At 41.9% G+C, this 25,640-nt stretch overlaps 1 protein-coding gene across 3 annotated transcripts in view; it reads left to right on the top strand.

Annotated features, from left to right (window-relative positions):
• RPGRIP1L (RPGRIP1 like) overlaps nt 1–25,640 on the top strand; it is a 126,585-nt gene that overhangs the window by 39,496 nt on the left and 61,449 nt on the right. For 2 of the 3 annotated variants that reach the window (XM_044987014.1, XM_044987013.1), the window contains exons 11-16: nt 7,814–7,920; nt 8,156–8,206; nt 10,957–11,136; nt 12,462–12,579; nt 14,372–14,824; nt 21,748–21,899. In XM_044987014.1, coding sequence (XP_044842949.1) covers nt 7,814–7,920; nt 8,156–8,206; nt 10,957–11,136; nt 12,462–12,579; nt 14,372–14,824; nt 21,748–21,899 — 1,061 coding nt within the window. Of the gene's footprint in view, nt 1–7,813; nt 7,921–8,155; nt 8,207–10,956; nt 11,137–12,461; nt 12,580–14,371; nt 14,825–21,747; nt 21,900–25,640 lie in introns of those variants that run through there. The other variant, XR_006573404.1, reaches the window with a different exon arrangement.

Below are 25,640 nucleotides of genomic sequence, written 5' to 3' on the forward strand. Positions count from 1 at the left end.
GGCATCTAACTTAGGCATTTAAGCAGAGGAGGTGAGGGAGTCTTGTGAGGGGCTCCTGGACATCCTAGTGACAGGTGGTCCCTCAAGGATAGCCCTTCCCCTCCATGAGGCTATTATAAATCCCATAAAATCTCTGTGGCAAAATCCTGACACTAATCTCTGGCACCAAAAGGTGCTGCACCTCATTGGTTAGATGAATCTGGTTCAGAGTCAGAAGTTGGCTTGTATATGTGTCAGCCACATCACGTTAGCCATCACTCCTCTCTGAGGGGTTTTCACCCCTGGTATCAAGTGGAAGCTCTGCATTGGCCTGCCACTAGAGACCTTTAGGCTGTAAGAAATTGGGTTCTGGGACAATACTACTGGCCATATTGGAACCCTGGGGGTTTTCCACCTGCCTCCTGATCATCTTTGCACCCTCCCTGCTCTTCCAGTAGGTGTCACAATCCTTCCTGTCGAGAGCCACAAGAAGCCACTCCTGATACCAGGCTCAGTACTGAACGTGAACAATCTGCTGCAATCTATTGCAAAATCCAAAGATGCAAAGAAGCTTGATCTTTTGGGGAGGAAAGTTTATTTAACAGTGGGACTACAACTCTGTGTTGCTAATCCCAAAGAATTACTGGAGGGTTATTTCTCCCTCGGGGACAATGTTTTAAAATGTATGGACAAGTTGCCAGAGAAGGCGAGGCAACAGTTGCTAGCTGTGGTGGATGAGGGATTCTACTGCTTAAGCCATGACATCAGCCATTACAATGCATAGATATTCATGGCTATCGATCATCTTCAGGAGGTCCAATGAACCGTTCAGCATCTCCCTTTTGAGGGACCAATGCTTTTTCACAGCAGATTGATGACAGGCTTCTTAGTCTTTTAATTATAGTGGAATTGAGATACACGTTTCAGTTTATTTCTGCCCCTCTTCTCTGTCCCTTTTCAGGGACCACTCTCATGAAGGAGTTCTGCTTCAGGAGGTACAATTTCCCCTTCTGTTGCGAGTCATAGAAGAAGTTTCTCCTTTTCACAGAGGAAAGGGGTTTTATTCTTACTACTTCCTAATCTAAAAAGTAAAGGAGATTTCAGATCAATACTAAACCTGAAGGAGCTCAACAGATATCTAAAGAAAATAAAGTTTTTCTTGGTCACTCTGGCTTCCATGATCCCCTCCCTGGGTCCTGGCAACTGGTATCTTGCCATCAACTTAAAGGAGAGACATTTCCATGTAGCAATACATCAAAGCCTCGGGAAATACATCAGTTTTATGGTTAACTGATCCCACTACCAGTTTGCAGTCCTGCCATTTGGCCTCTCTGCAGCTCAGTGTGTTTTTACACAGCATGTGGATGTGTTCCTGAGGAAATTAGGAGCTCTAGTGGTCTGTACCTGCGTGACTGGCTGATGAGAGGCTGATTCAAGAGCGAGGTACTGTCCAGCATGGCCATGATCCCGGCTACCTTTGGCGTGCTAGGATTGCTGATCAATGAAGAAAAGTCAATCCTCTCGTGTTCAGATAAGAGTTTATAGGATCCGTTTTTGATTCTGTGGAATCCAGGGCGTTCCTCCCACAAACTGGATTCTAAACGATGCTGGCCATTTGTTAGACCTGAAGGCCTATCTGCAGTGAAGCAGCGTGGCCTCCCTCTGACACAGACGGGGAGGAATTACTCCCCACCTCCTGGTGGGCAAAGCCAGGCCAGGTCTGCCCCTTGTACCGGAAGCAGAGGGGCGGAACAGGAAATATAAACGGCGGGGCCTCCATCTTAGTTGAGGGCAAGCCAGCGAAGGAGTCAGACACCGCTGCTGCCTTGCTGCTTTCCCTGAGCTAGGGACTGAGCTGTGTCAACCCCATCTCTGGAGTAACACCCAGAGGAGCTGCTGCTCAGCAAGTAATCCAGGGAGCTGCTGGAGTCCAAGGGACATGAGCAATGAATCCCTACAACCAGGTAGGGGTAGAAAGTAGCCCAGGGAAACCAGACATTAGTCCAGTTGTGTTTGCTGAAGCCATGGTCAGCATGTTTTGGCAGGATCCCCACTGATCCAGTGGCGGTATTCCCCGCCACTGTTAAGGTCCTGGGCTCAGACCCAGTGGAGTAGGGTGGACCCAGGTCCCCATACCCGCTGCTGCCAACCCCACCAACTTAGGCCAGATGGCCTGCGTTCGTTTGCTGTCTGCCCCAGCCAGGGAGCTGGACCATAGACTGCTTTTGCTCTGCCCCAGCCAGAGGACTGAGCTTGGCACCGTTTGCTGCCTGCCCCAGCCAGAGGGCAGGCTATAGACTCCTTACTGACTTACTTACATTGCTAATCCTCTGCTGATCGGCCCTCAGCTGTTAAGTAGTGTAGTGAGGCGGAGTGGCCTCCTTCTGACGCATATGGACACACATACTTATGTGGTTTGACATGCCAGGCTTCGTCTTAGGAAGCTGCAGGGCTGGCTGAGTTCTGTGTACTCCCCAAATTATCGTTCACTGCATATGGTGCTTTGAGTGCCCATATACTTGGTGTCTTAGCCTCTTTTCACTGGTGGATAGACCTTTTCAATGTATGTGTAGGCATTCCATTTGCTTCCACCTAACAGACTTTGACTTTATTTATAGACTGTTCTGCTCTTAGATTGGGGGGCCCACTTGGAATCTCTGTAGACTCAAGGGCTATGATCAGGTGGAAGATGTAGTTCTCCATACAAATATAAGATAGCTGAGAGCCATTCGTGTAGCTTGTCACACCTTCTTTCCCCATATCAAGGAAAGGGATTTACTAGTATTTATGGACAATACAGCAGCCATGTTCTGTGTGAACAAACAGAAAGGGGTCAGATGGACCCTTCTTTGCCAAGAGGCAATGCTGCTCTGGAACTTTTGTATCCACTCAGTCCATCTCAAAGCTTCACACCTTCTGGACAAAGCTGTCCAGAACAGTCTAGCCGATCCAACTGAGTAGGTCTTTCAAAAATCACCACAAGTGGTTTCTGCCCAGATACAGTCAGTTCATTTTCTAACTGTGGGGAATTCCCCGTGTTGACCTGTATGCAGTCTGCATCAACAGGAAGTTTCATCAATTGTATTCACGAGCAGGTTTCTCAGAGACTCACATACTTTAAGGTCAGAAGGAACCATTGTGATCATCTAATCCAGGGGTGGGCAAACTTTTTGGCCCGAGGGCCACATTGGGGTTGCACAACTGTATGGAGGGCCAGGTAGGGAAGGCTGTACCTCCCCAAACAGCCTGGCCCCCACCCCCTATCTGCCCCCTCCCACTTCCTGCCCCTCACTGCCCCCCTCAGAACCTCCAGCCCATCCAACCTCCCCTGCTCCTTGTCCCCTGACCGCCCCCTCCCCGGACTCTCACCCCCCTTATCCAACCCCCCGTGCTCCCTGTCCCCTGACTGCCCTCCCGACCCCTATCCACATCCCCACCCCCTGACAGGCTCCCCAGGACTCCCACTCCCAACCCTCCCTGTTTCCCATCCCCTGACCGCTCCCACAGAACCTCCACCCCATCCAACCCTCCTTCCTGACTGCCCTTCCTGACCCCCCGCTCCCTTACCCAACCCCCCCACTCTCCGCCCCCTTACCAGCAGCAGGAGCTCACAGCCGCAACACCCAGCCAGAGCCAGCTGCGCTCCCCACGCTGCTAAGTGGGAGCGGCGGGCCAGAGTGCAGCCCACGCAGTGGCGTGGCTGCGGAGGAGGGGGTTAAATGTGGGAGGGGCCGGGGACTAGCCTCCCCGGCTGGGAGCTCAGGGCTGCGTTGGCCCGCAGGCCATAGTTTGCCCACATCTTCTCTAATCTGACCACCTGCCCATTGCAGGCCACAGAACCTCACCTACCCAGTCCTGTAATACACCCCTAATCTCTGGCTGAGTTACTGAAGTCCTCAAATCATGGTTTAAAGACTTCAAATTACAGAGAATTCATCTGCTCATAATCCAGGGTCTCTGACGGACACTTTCCTGTTGCTCTGGAAAGATAATCTCATGAATGCATATCCTTCAATTCCTCTCCTACTCAGAATGTTAAAAATCAAGCAGGACTATGCTTGAGTGATGCTTATAGCATTGACATGGCCTCACCAGCATTGGTTTTGTACTCTGCTGAGCCTCTCAGCCAGGGCTCTATTGACACTACTACTAGACCCAGACCTGACCTCACATGACTATAGTTGCCTTCTCCATAGCAGTCTAGAGGCCCTTCGCCTTACAGCCTGGATGCTCCATGGTTAACAGCTCAGGAGGAGATCTGTTCAAAACATCCTTTGAATAATAGGAAGCCTCCATCTGGTCTCAGCAAAAAAGGGGTTTCCCCAGTCCAGGCTTCAATACAATATGAGCTGAAGTTTTTGTTATACCTGAAACAACAAGCTCTAGCCATTAGTTCCATCGGTGTTCACCTAGCAGCTATCTCAGGTTTTCACCCTCTAAGTGATGATTGCCCTCTTTTCTATAATCCCATGTCAATTGAGTTTTTGAAGGGTCTGGACCAGTTAGGATCCTCTACCTGGGGATACTTAAAACTAGTGTTACCCTTTGGTACTTAAAACTAGTGTTAGCAAAATTAATGAGTCCTCCCTTTGAACTGCTGGCCAACTGTTCATTGCCCCATTCTCAATGAAGGTAGCCTTTTTGATGGCAATTACCTTGGCTAAGAGAGTAGGTGAATTGAGAGCTATGGTATCTGTCCCACCGTATACAATCTTCTGTAATGACAAGGTGTACTTCTGCCTTCATCCAGTTTCTCGCTAAAGTGGTTTCTCACTTCACATCAATCAGGCAATATATTTACCTACTTTCTTCCCTAAGCTTCATGGTCAAAAAGGAGAGGAGAAACTCCACACACTGGATGCTGGAAAAGTGTTAGGATTCTACTTGGACAGGACTACATTGCTTAGATTGTCCTCACACTATTTGTGGCACTTGTGGACAGGATGAAGGGTCTTCCAGTCTCGTCTCAGAGATCCATTGGCCGGGAACGGCAAACCGCAGCCACTGGGAGTTGCAGGGGGCCATGTCTGTGGACGGTCAACATAAATAAAATGTCTCACAGCCCGCCAGCAGATTACCCTGATGGGCCGTGTGACGAAGGAAGGATAGCTCAGTGGTTTGAGCATTGGCCTGCTAAACCCAGGGTTGTGAGTTCAATCCTTGAGGGGGCCATTTAGGGATTGGGGCAAAAAGCTGACTGGGGATTGGTCCTGCTTTGAGCAGGGGGTTGGATTAGATGATCTCCTGAGGTCCCTTCCTACTCTGATATTCTATGATTCTAAATTAATTGGCTTGATTCTAATTTGGGGGAGGGATAGCTCAGTGGTTTGAGCATTGGCCTGCTAAACCCAGGGTTGTGAGTTCAATCCTTGAGGGGGCCACTTAGGGATCTGGGGCAAAAATTGGTCCTGCTAGTGAAGGCAGGGGGCTGGACTTGATGACCTTTCAAGATCCCTTCCAGTTCTAGGAGATTGGTATATCTACTATTATAAAATATATATAAAATAAAGAAGGTTGCCGACCCCTGGATCAGCACAATGTGTATATTGATTACAGCTGAGGATATTAGAACAAAAGGACTTTGAAAATTGTTTATTTTGCCAAAACATTCTCCTACAAGCTGTTAAATAATTCTGTGTCAGAAGGACATAATTTTGAAAAAGTAAAATATTGAATACAAGACTGTTGCGATTGGCAGAAGCTGCTGATTATTGCTAATTCAGAAGTAAGGAGTGGGTCTGAGAAATGACTTAGGTTTGTTCCATAAGATTCTGTTCAGATTTGGGTGAGAGAAACTTTTTTCATAAATTCATAGATTCCAAGACCAGAATGGACCATTCTGATCATCTAGACTGACCTCCTGTATAACGCATAGAATGTCCCCAAAATAATTCCGAGAGCATATCTTTTGCAAATTACCTCTTCCTTTCTGTCACTTGCATTGTTCAGGAAAATTTTGGCAGCCTGACAAAGTAATAAGAGAATGGAACATTAACATTCTAATGTAAGGGTGGGCTCTTACTGGTACTGAAGTAATAATAGTGCACACACTGCACAAGGAATCCATGGAGTAGACAGTCTCTCCAGGAGGGTGGGAGAGACCTGGGCTGGGCACTCTCTCAACAACCCTCCCTTCACCCCCAGAACAGTCTCAGTGGCCCAAACCCGTCCTTTGGGAGCGCCATATGGCATATTTCTTAACTCAAGTGCTTGACTTTGCAACCTAAATGATATTGATTTAACTTCATTTGTTTGCATGTAATTAGTATATAAGGGCTTGAAAAGTCCTCTCACCCACTTTCATGAGGTGGATCTTTCCTGACCACGTGTTACCTGCAAGTTTAAGCTTTTGATTAAGAAAGATAATGTTTCCGTAACACTTAGAGTTGTGAAGATAACCGTCTAAGCAGTAATCCAAATGTAAATTGATGCAATGATGTCGTCTAAAGTCTACGGAGACAGCTCATGTCACAGCTTGTGTTAGGGGGAAGGAGGCCTATGTGCTGCTGCTGTTGCTATTAGTGCAGCCACCACCACAGGATTTGTGTGCCTGGGGAGGAGTCTATGCTGACTCTCCCCTCCCCCTCCATACACCATGTTTTCTACATAGTGGTAGAGAATTAAACCATTGTTAGTGGTTCTGTATTACAATTGAAAGTGAGTGTTTTGTAGCGGGAGGGAGTATGTTTGGCCATTATGATTTTTAGGTTGAAAGGCATATCCGTTGAGATGGCTGTGTATAGGAAAGTTGATTTAGCTGATGAGTTCTCTTAACTTTAGTGATTGTGTCATATAAATACAGAATAAAAAGTAGTTTAATGCCAGTATTTGAAACCTTCAGAACTAGAAACTCTGGTATCTGCTGAGTTTTGTCCTCAGAACTAAAAAGCAACTCTGTAAATATAGATAAGCTATGGAGCATGTCTTGAGGTTAACAGAAAAAGCATTAAGAAGGTGTCAGACTATTTTCTTGAAAGGAGAAGGATATACTGTCAACTAAATGTGTAGAGTTTTATCCAATCAACTCCTATTTGTACAAATGGGAATTGCAAAAGCTAATGCTTGCACATCAAGTTGACTGTGTATCTCTAACCAGTAAAATGAATTTATAATATTACAGCAAAGGATGAGGGAATATAATTTTGGGATCCTCAATAGTCAAGGGAGGAGGAATACACATTATAGAAAACATTGCAATAAACCAAAGAGAGTGGTAGTCATTTTCTACATCTGTGTCTCAGGAACCTCAGTAATTTGGAAAAGGTTTAAATTTAGGACTGGTCTATATTAGAGAAGTTGCACTGGTAGAACTAAATTGAATTAAAATCATTTGGCCTAATCCTGAAGTTTTTTTACTTCATCCTTACTGATGCAAAATTCCTATTAAAGCTTGCTAGCTAATGATATGGCTTTAATTGCTTGTTAGTGGGTAATTTTGGGAAATCTCTACACCCCATGCCAGATGAGTTAATGGTTGACTAAGGATATTACACAAAAATGGTTGAAAATACTTAGTGTGATGATGTTCAAGGTTTCTCTGTATTTCAATATGCTTCTTTTTAAATGTAGATTTTTTTTTAATACATTGAGTTGAGCTTTAATGTCAGTAAGAACAACCCTCCCTATATTAATTCCAACTATCAGGTGAAGAAAACCAATGTTCAATCTTATCTTGCAACTAGCTAAGACAATATGACTTGCTACATATAAGGAATAGGGGACAAATATTTAAAAATGCATTTATTATATAGAAGTAGATTTTAAAATCAGTATCACAACTTTTTGAGTTATATTGGATTAAATGGAGTATGGTGTTTGTTTTTTGTTTAATAAGACCAAAATGAGAAGCTGACCCAAGAGAACAAAGAACTGCAATTGCATTATCTGGAACACAAGCAACAGCTAGATGAACTGAAAAATCGCATGAAGTTTTTCACCAAGGTAAACTTTTTTTCTGTTTAGAAAATGACCAAAAAAAGCTTTCTATGTTTTATGCATAGTGCAAGTACTCTTAAAAGCAAAACCAAAAGAATGCAGAAGTATGATGGAGTTTATTTATTCATGATATCAGGCAAAGTGTCATGTTTAGTGAGAATGCACCATGTTATTCTGAATGTATCTCTCCATTATTCATTCACACATTCATAACACCTTTTATTGACTATTTCTGTTTCAGGAGAGTGATACTGAAATGGTGGAACTCAGTGAAGCCCTCATGCTTATAAAGGTAACTTATACAGAAATTGACCACATTTTGATCTGTCCCACTCTACTTTTTAACTCTGATGACTTTTGCATGTTCTCTACATAATGCCTCAGTCTTCAAGAGGTGAATCATTTGTGCATCTTTTAGTAGCTAATGCTGCTTGTTCGTACATGTGCACATGTCACTTTCCAGTTACAGAAAAGCAGACGGGAGAGAGGAAAAGATGGCAGGATGAAATTTATTTAGGTTATGTACATATTTCATAATAACATCAAAAGTGAATTAGGCCAGATCGGCAGACACTTGCTTTTAAAACTTTACCTTTTTTTTTTTATTTCAGTGAAAAGAGTTGCTGTTTGTTTATTTATCACTTTACCCTATTATAGTGCTGATCAAAAACAACTTTTTGCTCACTAATTTTGAAGGTAATGGAAGTATACTCCAAACTAAAATGTTAAGCTCTGAAAGCACGATAAAAAGATGCTCTCTGGTGCCTGAACACCTGTTCCTGCTTATTTATAAAAGAACCAGAAAAATACAATTTTTTCTCTTGCACATAGTTTGTAATTCTGTCGTTTACAACAAGACTGCAATGAAGTGAAAGTGTGTTTCCTGTGTTCAGGTGAATCCTTTTCATTGTTTTTTTTTTCTTTTAAAAGATTCACATTTGTTACATTATATATGATCCATCTTGGACTCTTAAAGATAAATATCCTTTCTAAAATCAAAAGATCCCCCAACAAAAAAAAATCACTATTTTAAACTTTCTTTTAGAAGACTGGAATAGAAAAAGTATTAATATCCCACTAGTATTGAAAACCCTAGTGTCTGGCTGAGGCAATGTAAAGGATTATGATCTTGGGTGAAAAGCCAATAAGTTCTTCCAACTAAAACTCTATGGATATAGATTTCCATTATTTAAAATAAAAAAAGTGGAGGGGAAGAATCACTTGACCTGGACTTTAGGTGTCATACCAGTTTTTTTAAAGCATAGAAAGAACCACAAGAATAATAACTCTGTCTTAACTAATATGTGATTCAGCTCCCATAATAAAGACCTCCTCAGATAAGCCATATTCGAGAATATATTCCAACTCATGTCTCCTCACCAACCTGTCTAATGGCCCATATATATGTGTTGACTAAAACAGGTGATAAATATACCTCTGCATGAGCATGCCCTCACAGTAGAAAAGCAATCCTCTCAGATGTCCTTAATTCTAAATAATAAAACAATATTAAAAAGAAAGCTAAACAAAGTAATTAACAACATAATTAGAATTGTATCTAATATCGAATATTTTTTTAAGTTTTCCATGAGACACCCATGCGATCCTTTTTGCTGAACTTGAGAGGACTCTGTATTTTCATTAGTCTGAATATTTTGGATGAGCCTGTAATAATGCAGAATTGACAAACAGCACTTCATCTGATTAAATTTACACTGATGACATCATCTTCAGAACTGTAATCATCCAAATGCTATAAGATCAAAGTCACAAATTACATTGGGATTAGCTGATTGATTGATTGAATTTTGAGGTTTTATACTGGGCCCCATAACAGTAGTATATAAGCACCTTCCATGTAAAATCAGTAACACTGGCCAAGTCCCTAATCTGCTTTAAAGAATCTCTAACACCTGTTCCTTTTTGGGCCCAAAACACTTGTTGGATGGGTTTTTAAAAGATTTCTAGTAACTTTCTGTGTTGGTTAGGGTTTATGAGTAGAAGGAAGTGTCAGTGCTGGGAGTGACGTTCTTGTGATGGATGATACTTATGTCATAATAAGATCATGACATCCATGGATCGGATTTCTCAGAATCAGAAACCAATTTTGGAGAAGCAGGTTTAGACAAAGATTTAAAAAAATTGATGCTGAACATAAGAGTACTAAATTTAGGCACTTATGAAAGTTGTCTTGATTTTCAAAAGCGCCAAGCACCCAGGAGCTTTAATGTGCTTTGGATGTCCAGTACAGAGGGAAGAGCTGCACAGGGTCAGGGAAACTGTCATATGTAGCTGCCCAGGGTCCGTGTACCCTCTGCCATGTACATTGGCCAAATCGGACAGTCTCTACGTAAAAGAATAAATGGACACAAATCAGACCAAGAATTATAACATTCAAAAACCAGTCGGAGAACACTTCAATCTCCCTGGTCACTCGATTACAGACCTAAATGTCACAATATTACAACAAAAAAAACTTCAAAAACAGACTCCAACGAGAGACTGCTGAATTGGAATTAATTTGCAAAATGGACACCATTAAATTAGGCTTAAAGAAAGACTGGGAGTGGATGGGTCATTATACAAAGTAAAACTATTTCCCCATGTTTATTTCCCCGCGCGCGCGCACACACACACACACACACACACACACAGTTCCTCACAACTTCTTGTCAACTGCTGCAAATGGACTGTTTTGATTACCACTACAAAAATTTGTTTTCTCTCCTGCTGGTAATAGCTCACCTTAACTGATCACTCTTGTTAGAGTGTGTATGGTAACCCCCATTGTTTCATATGTGTGTGTGTATGTGTGTATATATAATCTTTCTACTGTATTTTCCACTGTATGCATCCGATGAAGTGGGCTGTAGCCCATGAAAGCTTATGCTCAAATAAATTTGTTAGTCCCTAAGGTGCCACAAGTACTCCTGTTCTTTCTGTGTTTTAGTGTCTTGTTCATGGTAGATTAAAACATGCAAGCAAACACCTAATTTTACTGCACAATTGTTCTCCAATAATAAAACAAACTTTTTCTTGTAGGTTCGCAAACAGCAGAAGAATGGGGACCTTACCTTTTTAGAGAAAATAGAAGATGACATCCATAAAGACATGGAATACGCCATGCGGGATCTTCAAGCAACACATGCAGAAACAGTGCAAGAACTTGAAAAGACACGGAATATGTTAATTGTGCAGCATAAAATTAACAAAGATTATCAGGTACTAAACTGTTCGCAGTGGAAAATAACCTGTAACAAAATACTAATATTAGCAGCACCTTAACTTTTTTCACTATCAAGAAATTTTGAATTAATGGTTAAGACTTGTGAATTCAGGAAGTTTTCAGCATGAAGAACTAAACATTGATATATTTGAGGTCATCGGGAGATTTCCCATTGTGATAAATATTGGCTATAAGGGTGAAATTCAGAAGGGTGGGAGTGGATGAAATCCATGTTCCATAGCCAGGGACAGCGTAGCCTGTTTGCATCTGCAATGTTCTGTTTAGTCCACAGGATCAACATGGTTGTAAGCTTCCTCTGCTAGCTCATTCCTTGAATACAAGCCTATTTGCAGCCATATGTGAGTTCTGATTTGAAGTGTACAGGCAAAGCAAAGCTTCTGGCCCAGTTTTACTCTGTTCACTCCTCCTCTGACAAACTCGTTTCTGGAACTGCAGATCTTGTTCACATAATGGATGTCATTCTGAACCCATCAAAATTTGAAATACAACATTAGAGCACTGAACTGAAACAATAGCTAATCACTATGGTTAAATGAGGCTTGACTACACAGAGCAGTGTTAAAGCACGTTAGGAAACCTGTAGAGCCACACCATCAGGGTTCACACAAACCATTTAATACGCAATATATTTGCGCTTTAGAAATCAACCCCCATAGGATGCATTACCCCATGGTGTAGACAAGGCCTGAGTCTATTTCTATTGGAATTAGAATAGAGCGTTGTGTTAATTAATTGGAAATGGTTGCTATTTTTGCATAGTCTCAAAATATGGATTCAATCTTGAATTTAAATGATTTTTTTCTATTAGTTGTCATTGAAACTCCATGGTGTGTGCCAAAGAAATGGTGACCACTCTAAAACTGTGACATAATGTGTACAAAAGTGGTAACAGCTCTTCCCTGGGCTGACTAGAGGTGAGATAGAAGCCTTAGAATGAGTGCACTTAAAAAGTCAATATTTGCCAGTCTTTAGTCACTACAGTACCACAATCTCTGCTCTCCTAAACAATAGGGAGATACTATTCTTATTGCAGCTACTTGGAACAATAAATGTTGATTTTTAAAAGAAATTATTTTATATTAATTCACCTAATCTATATTCCATTATTAGTCCCCTGAGCTGTCCAGTTTTCCCCAAAATTAATTCAATTTCAGCAGTTGACATCTGTCCTTGTACATAATTTAGAATATTTCTGTTAATAATATTATATTGTTTAACTCAGCTAAAAAAAGGAAATGGCACCTTTTTCCCTACATATGATAAATTATCGAATATACTATCTTTACTAATATTCTTTCAGACTGAAGTTGAAGCAGTGACGCAGAAGATGGAGGGTTTACAGAAAGATTATGAGTTAAAACTTGAACAGTATGTCCATCTCCTTGATATTAGGGCTGCACGCATCCGAAAATTAGAAGGTAAGTTTTTAATCCAGTTTTTTATCCTATTTGATATACCTAATCTGCCAAAAATTATTAGGATTTAAACATTTATTGCAACTATAGTATTCACCGCAAAAAATATAGTGTTATACTGCAAATGTTGATGTCACTTTATGCATAAAGGCAAAATTGGAAAGGTTTTCAGAGCAACCAGTTCACATGTTTGCCTCAAAAGAGAGGTCTCAAGTATGAGAAAATGTACAGTAGAACCTCAGAGTTACAAACACTTTGGGAATGGAGGTTGTTCATAATTCTGAAATGTTTGTAACTCTTAACAAAACATTACCGTATTTTCAAAAGTTTACAACTGAACGTTAACTTAATACAGCTTAGAAATTTTACTATGTTATGTAGAAGAAAAATGCTGCTGTTCCCCCCCCCCCTTTTTTTTTTTTAGTGGTTTACATTTAACACAATACTCTACTGTATTTGGGGGGTTTTTTTGTTTTTTGTTTTTTTGGTTTTTTTAGTCTCATCTCTGCTGCTGCATGATTGTATACCTCCAGTTTCAAGTGAGGTGTATGGTTAACTGGTCAGTTTATAACTCTGATGTTTGTAACTTGGAGGTTCTACTGTACATAAATAATTTTTAACATCTCTGGTTTATCTTACATTAGAAACAGTAATACTCCAGCTTTTTTATCTTATTGTTAAAATATTAAATTAGGCCCAGTTGTTTTTTCATTTTTCTATTTTCAAGTTTACATTTGAAATGGCTGTTATTTCCTAATATTGAACCTTCTTTTAATTCTTCAAAACTCATTTTATTTTTTCCATTAATTCGCAAATTATTGCACAATTGAATGAAGAATGAATGAATTGTTTTTCTTTTTCATTTAAAATATGATTTTATATGTAAAAATAAACACGCAATAACTAACAAGGACTAATGCAATAAGAATTTTAATAATGGCTCAATTCTTTTTATGTACTATAAAAGTGTATCCTATGTACTGAAGAATATTATGGTGGCTTGGGCCCTGGTTTTATTTTCTTTCCCCGAAAAATAAAACTTATTTTGTATACTTACTTATTTGTATACTTCAACTGCAAAAATGCCTTCAACTGCAAAAATTTATCACACCTGAATGCAGTGGGTCTTTGATCAGTAAGAAAAAGGGAATGGGGCTCTTTTACAGGTCCCAAATGTATTTGATTAGAAGGCAGGAGAAAGGGAGATGGACTTACCTGAAGAGAGCCAAGGTGGGAACAGGAAGATGGCAGACCAGTAGGGTGGAGGAGTTGACCCACTATATGCATCAGGGGGAGGTATTTATACCCAGTGCATTCCATAAGGAACTCTCTCTGTCATTAATCCTCGATCAGCTCTGCAAAAATATGTAGCTTAAATCTCTGGTATGCTTTTTAATCCAGTGCTCCCTTTAAAAAAAAAAAAAAAAAAGATGTTTCATTAAGGCTTCTTTCTCATAATTGCCTTGCAATCGATTATTAGCTCCAGTGCGCTGAAACTATGGTGTAAAACCAGTGTATCTACATTGACTTCAATGGAGTTATTCCTGATTTATACGAGAGTGACTTATATGAGCACCAGGCCCCATATATAAAACTTGTGAATCATTTGATACCTAGAAGCAATTATACAGATTAGGAGCACTGAAATGTTTGAAAAAAATGACATTTTTAAACTTTATTGAATTACCCTTTATTTTCTCTGTATTCAGTCATTTAATCGAGTTCTGTTGCAGCATTTGTTGATGACAAGAAAAAGATTTTCATGTTTAGTTCAATTTCATGTTGTTTGTTGTAGCTCAACTAAAGGATATTGCCTATGGTACCAAACAGTACAAATTCAGACCAGAAATCCTGCCAGAGGATCCAGTAGATGAATTTGATGAAACTGTCCACTTAGAAAGAGGAGAAAACCTGTTTGAAATTCACATCAGCAAAGTGATATTTTCTACAGAAGCTGTGCATGCTTTTGGTGACCAGGAACCTGTAACTTTCTGCACCTATGCATTCTATGACTTTGAACTACAGACAACCCCAGTAGTTCGTGGTCTTAATCCATCCTATAACTTCACTTCACAGTATCTTGTGCGCGTTGATGACTTCTTTTTGCAATACATACAGAAAAGCACTATCACTCTTGAAGTTCATCGTGCCTTAGGCACAGATTATGAAACAGCTGCAGCATGTCAGCTGAGATGCCATGAAATCTTGGAAAATAATGGCAGGATCTATAGTACAGCAATTTTAGTTGGTAAGTAACATTTCAAAGTGTATTATGTGTGATATTTTAACTGACAGTTATAACAGTACATATTTGTACAGCACTGAATTAATGTTTTACAACTTAAAAAAAAGAAATTGTATATACAAGGCCAAATTCTGCTCTGGGATGTGAATGCACATTTCACATTGATCAATTAGCAGTTGTGGGCAGGCCCTGAAGGGAACAAATTGCCCATAATGGAATGAACATTCAGGATGTGTATAGCAGTGATAACAATGTAGTGGTGTCTGTCTATGACATATATTAGAGACAATGTGGATAAATTAAACTAGCAGTTTGGTTTAACTTTCCATTATGTGTTTTCAGTTGCTTATAATTTTGCCATACTTTAACTGTTCCATGCTTGTTTTCTGCTCCTGGGTTTTTTACTGTTGTTTAATACAGTTTTTAATTATATAAAATCATAGAAATTTAGGGCTGGAAGAATCCTTGAGAGGGCATCTAATCCATTTCTCTGCACTAGACCATCCCTGACAGGTGTTTGTCTAACCCAGTCTTAAAAAAACTTCAATGACAGGGATTCCACAATCTCCATTTGTAATTTCTTCCAGCACATAACTATTCTTTTAGTTAGAAAGTCTTTCCTAATAACTAACCTAAATTTCCCTTGCTACAGATTAAGCCGATTACTATTTGTCCTGTCTTCGGCAAACATGGAGAACAATTGATCACCATTCTCTTTAAAACATCCTTAACATTTTAGAATACTGTTATTAAATCTCTCCTCAGTGTTCATTTTTCAAGACTAAACATGCCCAAACCTTTTCTGATAGGTCAGGTTTTCTAAACATTTTATCATTTTTGTTGCTCTCTTGTCCACATCTTTCTTAAAGTGTGGCACCGAAAACTGGACACGATTCTCCAGCCTCATCAGTGCTGAATAAAGCAGAACAATTATCTTCTGTGTCTTAGATGCAACATTCCTTTTAATACACCCCAGAATATTACCTGTTTTCACAACTGCATCACACTGTTAGCTCATATTCAATTTGTGATCCACAGCTCCTTTTTTGCAGTACTAGCATCTAGCCAGTTATTCCCCCATTTTGTAGTTGTGCATTTGATTTTTCCCAGGGCCGCCCAGAGGATTCAGGGGGCCGGGGGAAAGCAATTTCAGGGGCCCCTTCCATAAAAAAAAGTTGAATACTACAGAATACTATATTCTCATGGGGGCCCCTGCGGGGCCCGGGGCAAATTGCCCCACTCCCCCCAACCCCACCCCACGCCCAGCAGCCCTGGGAAAAATAAACATTTAAAAACCTTCTACATCTCGGCACAAACCCAGTTTTAAGAAAACTTCTTTTCAAGTCACCTTTACAAGGTATCACTGGTTCTCAGCATCAGCTAGTGCTAAAAGGCACTAAAGCTCATAAAAAGCGTTGGACAAATATTTTCCATCAAAACTTTTTTTGGATCGAAAACTAGGGGTTTTTAAAAAACAGAAAAAATCACGGACAATGTCTGCTTTCCTTCAAAATTTGTTGTGTGGTTTTTTTTAATTGAAAAGGTGAAATTAGTCTGCCAAAACCTGAACATGGTTTGGGGTTTCAGAAGTGTGTGGCCAAATATTTGCTGCTTGCTGTGTTTGATTGTTTAAAGAAACAATAAAAAAAATTCTGCTTAAAAAAAATCCAAAAAAAATGTTGAACCACCTCTGCTGTGACCAAACACCTGAGCCCATTCAGTCAGAGATTTTTCCAGGTTTCTGATACTCTGGCTACCTTGACTCGTATCTGTCTCCATAACTTTGGGTTCATTTAGGTTAGAACGTAACATAAGAATGGCCATACTGGGTCAGACCAAAGGTCCATCCAGCCCAGTATCCTGTCTACCGACAGTGGCCAAAGCCAGGTGCCCCAGAGGGAGTGAACCTAACAGGTAATGATCAAGAGATCTCTCTCCTGCCATCCATCTCCACCCTCTGACAAACAGAGGCTAGGGACACCATTCCTTACCTATACTTACCTATACCACTAATGGACTTAACCTCCATGAATTTATCTGTTTCCTAGAAACTGGCTCCATGGGGTCCCTCACAAACTGGAGACAGTTACTGTGGGTTTGTCTTTAGTATAGCTTATGTACATACTCCACGAACTGAGCATTTGAGCTTGTTCCAGAATCTGGGATGAGCCTATGTTGTGAAAACTGAAATGCTCAAAATAGCACATGCATGTGAATGGATACAGGGTGCTAAAATTAAATTAACCCAGGGGGTCTGAAACTGGGGGTCGGGACCCCTCAGGGGGTCACGAAGTTATTACTGGGAGTTGCGAGTTGTCAGCCTCCACCTCAAACCCTGCTTTGCCTCCAGCATTTATAATAGTGTTAAATATATAAAAAAGGTATTTTTAATGTATAAGGGGGGGTCACACTCAGAGGCTTGCTATGTGAAAGGTGTCACCAATACAAAAGTTTGAGAACCACTGAATTAACCCCTCTGGAGCCTCGGGGAATGCAGGGGATGGGGGGTAATAAGCTAATAATTGGAGATATACCAATCTCCTAGAACTGGAAGGGACCTTGAAAGGTCATCTAGTCCAGCCCCTGCCTTCACTAGCAGGTCTCCCTTGGTCGGGTTGGGAAGGAGGTAGGTGGTGTAGGATATTGCTCTTCTCATGTGATCCCTCCCCCATGGCTCTCTTGGTTTTATCACTGTTAATCTAAAGTGGCTAATTTTAAATTAAGCTACTCTCCTCTGACATGAATCTCCCTATGGCACTGAAATTAAATGTAGACTATAATTTGGCCTGACCATTGACAATGACCTGACCATTACCAACACCCTGTTCCGACAAGCAGACAAATACAAAACGACGTAGATGCACCCTCGGTCCAAACAGTGGCATCTGATAGATTATGCCATTGTCAGAAGGCGAGACGTCCGAGACATACTGATCACCAGAGTAATGCGAGGCGCAGAGTGCTGGACAGATCACAGATTAGTCAGGATGTCTCTTCAACTTCACATCGCTCCCTCTCGGCACAAACGCCCTAAGCATGTGCGACTTGCTTTCAACATAGCCAAACTGAAGGATGCTCAGTGTTTCAACAATTTCCAGAGGAGTCTTGATGACAAACTGACATCCCACGCACAATTGATCGGTACTGTAACCGAAAAGTGGGACCAGTTCAAGCAGATAGTGACTGACACAGCAATAATATCTCTTGGACCAAAGAAAAGAACACATCAGGATTGGTTTGATGAGAACCAAGAAGTAATATGCTCAGCACTGGAAGTAAAGAGAAAAGCCTTTATCGAATGGCAGAATGACCCCTCCTCAGTCTCTAAACGGGACCATTTCAAGTACCTTCAGAGCAAAACACAGAAAGACCTCCGTCAGATACAAGACAACTGGTGGGAGAGCAAAGCCAAAGAAATTGAGCACTATGCTGAGACTCACAACTCAAAGATGTTCTTCAGTGCTATTAAGACTGTCTATGGACCTTCTAAACCAAGGACCACCCCATTGCTCTCATCAGACAACACAACGCTGATTAAAGATAAAGACGGCATCAACGAAAGATGGCGAGAACACTTTAGCAACCTTCTCAATAGACCATCAACCATGAATAATAATGTCCTCAGTGAAATTCCACAACAACCTGCTCTGACACATCTTGATTTCTGCCCACTATAGATGAGATTAAGAAAGCTGTTAGCCAGATGAGTTCAGGAAAAGCTCCTGGAAAAGATGAGATACCAGCACAGATATACAAAGCAGCAAGTCCAGCAGCACTAGCAGCATTCCACAGCGTGATCATCAGCATCTGGGAGGATGAAAACATACCACAGGACCTCCGCAACGCTACTATTGTCTCTCTTTTCAAGAACAAAGACAGCAAAGCAAAATATGGAAACTATAGAGGCATATCCCTCCTCTCCGTTGGTGGGAAGATCATCGCCCGCATCATCTTGAACTGCCTAATAGCCAGTATTTCTGAGGCAAATCTACCTGAAAGTCAATGTGGTTTCCGACCTGGCCGGACCACAGTCGACATGGTGTTTGCTGTTAGACAAATACAAGAGAAGTGCATTGAACAGAATATGCACCTGTATGCTGTCTTCATAGATCTGACAAAGGCGTTTGATACCGTCAACAGGGAAGCCCTTTGGACCATTCTAACACGACTTGGCTGCCCAAGAAAATTTGTCCAGATTATACGCCTTTTTCATGACAGGCGAAGTATTGTCTGATGGAGCCACATCAGCCCCCTTCAACATCACCAGTGGCGTGAAACAAGGATGTGTTCTCGCTCCTGTCCTATTTAACCTGTTCTTTGCATGCGTCCTTAACTATGCAATGAAAGATCTGGACCGAGGTATATATTTGAAATACCGGCACGATGGTTCACTTTTTGACCTCCGTCGCCTGAATGCAAAGACTAAGAGTGCAGAAACTCCTTCTTGAGGCACTTTTTGCCGACGACTGTGCCCTCATGGCTCACACTGAAAATGATCTTCAGCACATTGTCAACAAGTTTGCTGAGGCCTCGCAACTCTTCGGACTAACTATCAGCCTCGGAAAGACAGAAGTTCTTCATCAACCTGCACCTGGATCAAATGCTTCTGTCCCGAGTATCTCCATTGACAGCACTCAGCTTAAAGTAGTGGAGAATTTTAAATACCTGGGTAGTGTCATATGCAGTGATGGATCACTGGATAATGAGATCAACGCATGAATATCCAAAGCAAGCCAGGCACTTGGCTGTCTGCGTGTCAAAGTTTTAAACCACCACAACATCTGGATGTCAACAAAACTGCTTGTGTACAGAGCTGTTGTTCTCTCATCTCTTTTGTACGGGTGCGAAACTTGGACACTATATAGGTGTCACATCAAGCAGCTTGAAGCATTCCACATGCACTGCCTCCGCAACATCATGAAGATCCGCTGGCAAGACAAAGTGCCCAATCTTGAGGTCCTCAAGAGAGCCCAGATGACAAGCATCGAAATGATGATCATGAAGTCACAGTTACGTTGGACCGGTCGTGTCAGCCGCATGGATGCCAACAGAATCCCCCGCCAGCTTCTGTATGGTGAGCTCTCCCAGGGCATCCGGCATATAGGTCGTCCACGGAAACGTTACAAGGACACCATCAAAGCCAATCTGCAGTACAGCAGTATCAAACCTATGGACCTTGAGGACGCCGCCAGCGACAGAACACAGTGGCGTGCAACAGTTAGAAATACCTGCATCGCCTTTGAGGAAGACCGCTGCCGGCGTCTACAAGAGGCACGTGAACAACGTCACAGAGCATCAGCAGCGCACAATCCACTGACCGCGAACTTCCCATGCACCATCTGCAGCAAAATGTGCACCTCTAGAATTGGCTTGTACAGTGATCAGAGGGCACACCATGACACCAACAATAGATGATCTGCACAGATTTGTCATCATCGGATCGATGGACTACCAAGAGATAATTTGGCATTTGAGAAGTGAAATGGATGGTAGCCCTAAGGGAACAGATAACAGCTTGGCTCTTTGTGTTAAATAGCTGTCTGCAAGCCTCAAACTGCTGAATGAGCTTTAGGGTGGGGAAGGCTGTGCCTCCCCAAACAGCCTGGCCCTGCCCCCTATCTGACCCCCAACCACCCTCCCCGAGAATCCCAGACCCATCCTGCTCCTTGTCCCCTGACTGCCCCCCAAGACCCTCTGAACCACCACCTCGGGACCCCACCCCCCACGAACCCCGCCTGCTCCCTGTCCCCTGACTGCCCTGACCCCTATCCACGCCCCCGCCAAGTCCTGACAGACCCCCGGAACGCCCACGATCCAACCCCCCGTTCCCCGTCCCCTGACTGCCCCCCCAACCTCTGCCTCCTCCCTGTCCCCTGGCTGCCCCTTATCCAACCCCCCCGGCCCTCTTAGCATGCCGCTTACCCCCACTTCCCCCCTCTTCCAGAGCCTACAAGTGGCCCTGGACAGCACTACAGCGGCCTGGCTCCGGCGGGACTGGTGCTCGCAGCCCCGCCCCCTTACTATGTGTCTCTGAGTGGGGAGGAGCTACGCCGCTTTAGCTCTGTCCAGGGCCGCTCCTGGACACGGCGCGCTGAGGCACCGGGGGATGGGCGAAGGCAGAGCCGGAGCCGGGGGGAGCCTCTGACATTCCTTGAAGGACTCTGCTAGATAGAAGGAAGTTCTTCACACAGCGCACAGTCAACTTGTGGAACTCCTTGCCTGAGGAGGTTGTGAAGGCTAGGACTATAACAGCGTTTAAAAGAGAACTGGAAAATTCATGGAGGTTAAGTCCTTTAATGGATATTAGCCAGGATGGGTAAGGAAGGGTGTCCCTAGCCTCTGTTTGTCAGAGGATGGAGATGGATGGCAGGAGAGAGATCACTTGATCGTTGCCTGTTGGGTTCATTCCCTCTGGGGTACCTGGCATTGGCCACTTTCTGTAGACAGGATACTGGGCTAGATGGACCTTTGGTCTGACCCAGTACGGCCATTCTTATGTTCTTATACATCCTCCCAGTTTAACAGTGAACCACCGATAACTTCTCTTTGAGTACTGTTTGTCAACCAATTGTGCACCCACCTTATAACTAAAACTATTATATGCATATGCACGTGATCACCTGTTTGTTCTACAAGACCTGTGCCTCATTCAGTGCAGAGGATGGACAAGAAGAAAAAGGATGTTCTCTTTTGTTTAGGCACTGGAGTTGGCTGCAAGAGATCTGGCTTCTGTTCCTAGTTCTGCTATAGACTACTGATGCAGTGCTGTCAGACCATATGCATATTCACAAGAGGGTAGAATTAATTTTCCACAGGCGGCCTTACTTCTGGCACTTCCTAACTTTTTAGTGTTTGATTTGCTACTGAAATGTTTATGTAATGAATTTTTTTGTATGTAATATTATATATAATGAAATATTCTATAGGAACTGGAGGACATATCCCAAACTATGGCACAGTGGATTACTGGGTCAGGTTAAGAGTTCCTATGGATCAGGCTATCAGACTCTACAAAGAGAGGTCAAAAGCTCTGGGATACATAACATCCAATTTAAAGGAACATGAAAAAGCCCCACAGGTAAGCTAATTTATTTTTGGTATTCACATAGAGTAAGCTGTTCAAATTTTTTTCTTTCAGTTCAATAGCTTCCTTCCACTGTTAGCTTTTGCTGTGTATATAAACTCTTTTCATTGCTTTTTAAGGGATCTTGAACAGAAAAGTTTTTTATTTTACTAGTTGTATGATATAATATATGGTTGTGTCAGGGAGAATAGGTTTTAACCATCAGTCATTAATTGTCGCTAAAACTACTAGCTGTTGTTAACTTCTTATCCTGAAAGTAGTGAAATAATAATGAGTAAACCATTCTGTTTAACTCTTTTGATTCTGAGATGCCAAATTTTTCCAACATGTTGCTCTACTGCAATATCCATGAATTCTAGGCTGGCCCAGTAGCTCAGCCCTCTAGTACATGTGAAGTGCTTGAGCAGAAGAAATCTTAGGATTTTTGTTGTTTGGATAATCAGGTTGAGACTGTGTTTTATATTTCTCAGTCAGGAGAAAATGAGAGAGAGAGAGAGAAAAGTGGCCTGTCAAAAAGGTTTCAAGAGTGAGCAAAAACTCAACTAAAACAAGAGCTAATTTAAAAAAAAGAAAACCATTTCCTGTGAAAGGTGTCTAAAAAACAAAATACATCTTTTCTCCAAAAATTTGATTATTTTTAAATCAAAGATAAACATTTAAATGGAAAATGTTATCAACATTTCAGACTTTCTCAGCCAACTTAACTTCTCAGCAATACAGGATCATAGCCTATCTAGGAGGCTAGAGATGAGTATTTTGGTTCATATCTCAAACTGCCATGGATAAAAATGAATGGTGTAAACTGCACCATGACTGTACAGAAATTCTCCATTACTTGCTTTTAATTTTCAAAGCAAGGTCAATATTTCTACTGTTGACCAAGATCTTACAAGTTGCTTAGCATCTCCTCCAGTTTGCTAAAGAAGCCTCATGAACTCCAAGTAACTAAAAATTAGAGCTGATTATCACCTCTTGCAGAGTTCAGTGTGTTATCACTTTGCAGGATTGGACCCATTGTTATTTATTTTATTATGTTATGCATACTGTTGTACAGAATATACAGAAAGGCCTGGTTCCAAAATGCTTACAAATCCTTTAAACTCAAATGGCTGTTTTCTTGCTCTTGAAATTACAAATGTTAATGAAAAATACATTAGCGCTATTGCAGAATTCTGCAGTAAGTCCAGATTTAAAGGAGTTAATTTGAAATTCTGTAGCGGAAATACAGGATTTCGTGTTTGCTTATATCAGTTAGACATGTTGCAAAAACAATTTATCACAGTACAGTACATAATTTTACCAAATAGCTTTTCTTTGATAGTTTCACAAATTTACAATAAAGTTACTTAAAATATACTACAATAAACTAATTTTTTTTACACTGAGCTGTTACTTTTTCCTTTTTGTCTAGACTATTAATGAAGTCTATTAACATACTTTAACATATTACTTTACTTATGCATCACAACAACAGTAAGCAACAGTCAGAGTAAAAGAGGAGAAGTTCAGATATGTTTGACATTGGCTTAGGAAACAAAAATCTTTAGCTAAACAAAATGAAACAGTGAGTCAGTTTTGCTTTCAGTTTGTTAGTGTAAATCTGGAGTGGCTTCCAGATTTACATCAGTGTAACCTGAGAAATTTGATGCAGTGACTTAAATTTAGATCAGTGCAAGCATTTTCAATTTGTAGTTGTTAAAAAATAAAGTAGCAGTTGATAATACCAACAGTATTGCAATTTCTTACTCTGGCTTCGTGTTTACAAGAATTGAAAAGTCTTTTCATTGTCCAGCTATACCAAAAGAAGGACAAGAGACACTTGATATGGTTTTAATCAGGCCGCAACTTTATTATTAGATGTCTGGGAGTACCCGGCAGATAAAAGTGTACAGTGCAGGTAATCCCATGTTCAGTCAATAACTACCCAGGGGGCTTCCGCCAGCCCCCTGTCTTTTTCCGTCCAGGTCTCACCAGCCAACCCATTGCTTGTACCTGACCATCCACCCCCCTCTTATAGGAGGGTAGAGGTGGGCTATAAGAAAGGAGGTTGGCTCCCTGCCAGACCATTCATAGAAGCCCTAAATCCACCCCTATTCCATTCCTTTAACCATCACCTACTTTTTAAATCTTTTACTAAGCCAGTTATCCAGTCATTGTATATCTTCCTTAAGGATAGGGCCCTACCAAATTCACAGTCAATTTTGATCACTTTCATGAACAGAGGGTTTTTTAATTGGTCAATTTCGTGTTTTTCAGATGTTTACATCTGAAATTACACTGTGTTGTAACTGTCAGGGTCCCAACCCAAAAGGTATCCGGTGGGTCTGATTTTTCCCCCACCCCCAAGCAGCCATGCAGGGGAAGGACAAGTCCTGTCCCTCCCCAGCCCAGTGGGGACTCGCAGCTAAGAATCCCAGGCTAGGGCACTCCCTGCAGCAGGGAGAGGTCGGACTCATTTCTACAAACCTCCTCCGGCTGCAGGAACCTCCAGGGCTGTTGCCCAGCCCCAGAGCTTCCTGCATAAGGGGGAGGCACTCAAAGGTGGGTCTGATTTCCCCCACTCTCCCTGAGAGCAGCCATACAGGGGAAGGACAAGTCTTGTCCCTCCCCAGCCCGGCCAGCACTTGCAGCTAGGAGCCTCCCAGTTGGGGGGGGGGGTTCCCAGCAGCACGGGGGAGATGAGAGTTTATTATGTTCACAGCCGTGAAATTGGTAGGGCCCTACCTACGGAGTACCTGCACTGGACATCCGCCCCATGCTGAGACTATATATTACAACTTATTATTTAACTCGCTTCACATTAACAAAGCTCTCCCTGAACGCACTGTGGGGAGGGCAAAAAAACCCTCCACTCCACCTAGGCCAAGCTGGTGGTGAGGAAAAAATTCCTTCCCAGCCACCTAAAAAGGGGTGACTAGCACAATGCCCACAGCAGGTCCTGACCAAATTTGTTTTTTTGCCACCTAAAGGGAGTGAAGGTCGGTGCTGCCTCGCCTGCTCTGTGGAAAGGGGCTTATCCCACCTGGTCTTGTCCCTTTTCTACCGTTCCATTCCCAGGGAATGAGTCAGCATTGCCACGCTGACCCATTCCCGCCTTTTGCAGCAGCTTCTGACCTCTCTCCTCTCCCTCCCACCTGTAGACCTCAGACAACAATCCCCCCCACACACACACACACAAACACTTAGAGGTGTGGTGTGGTCATTTAATTGGTGGCTGCTGGCAGTTGTTAAAATAAGCATTAGAATCTGTATTTTGTGGAGAAATAGGGTAGAAAGAAACCTTACACACACCTGGCTGAATCTCTGCTGCTTTTAGAAATATTTCCTGTTATAATTTGAACACAGGTGGTAATATTATGTGAAAGGCCTAGTATAGTCCTCACCTTCACAACTAGTTGCTGTATTGTGCTTCAGAATCTAAGCTTTCATTTAATTAAAAATAAAAATTAAAAAAAAAATTCTAGTCCTCATGGTCACAAAGATACAGTGATCTTGAAAATGTGACCCTAATACAATCTGTTAGAAACAGATTGTCTCCCTGAGTCTAGTAACCTGAAACAATAGCTCTGAGAGGTGTGAACTGCCCCATTCTCTCAGTTGATAAATCTAAAACTGTGTGTTCTGTAGTGACATTAATTGATCATTTTAGAGAAAGATTACTCTAATGCGCTTTATCCCACAAAATCAAATTGTCCAGATGTCAAAAGCCACACCTCAACCAATATTTCCATCTTC

Source organism: Mauremys mutica, chromosome 14 (genome assembly GCF_020497125.1).
Source record: "Mauremys mutica isolate MM-2020 ecotype Southern chromosome 14, ASM2049712v1, whole genome shotgun sequence".
NCBI classification, from domain to species: domain Eukaryota; kingdom Metazoa; phylum Chordata; order Testudines; family Geoemydidae; genus Mauremys; species Mauremys mutica.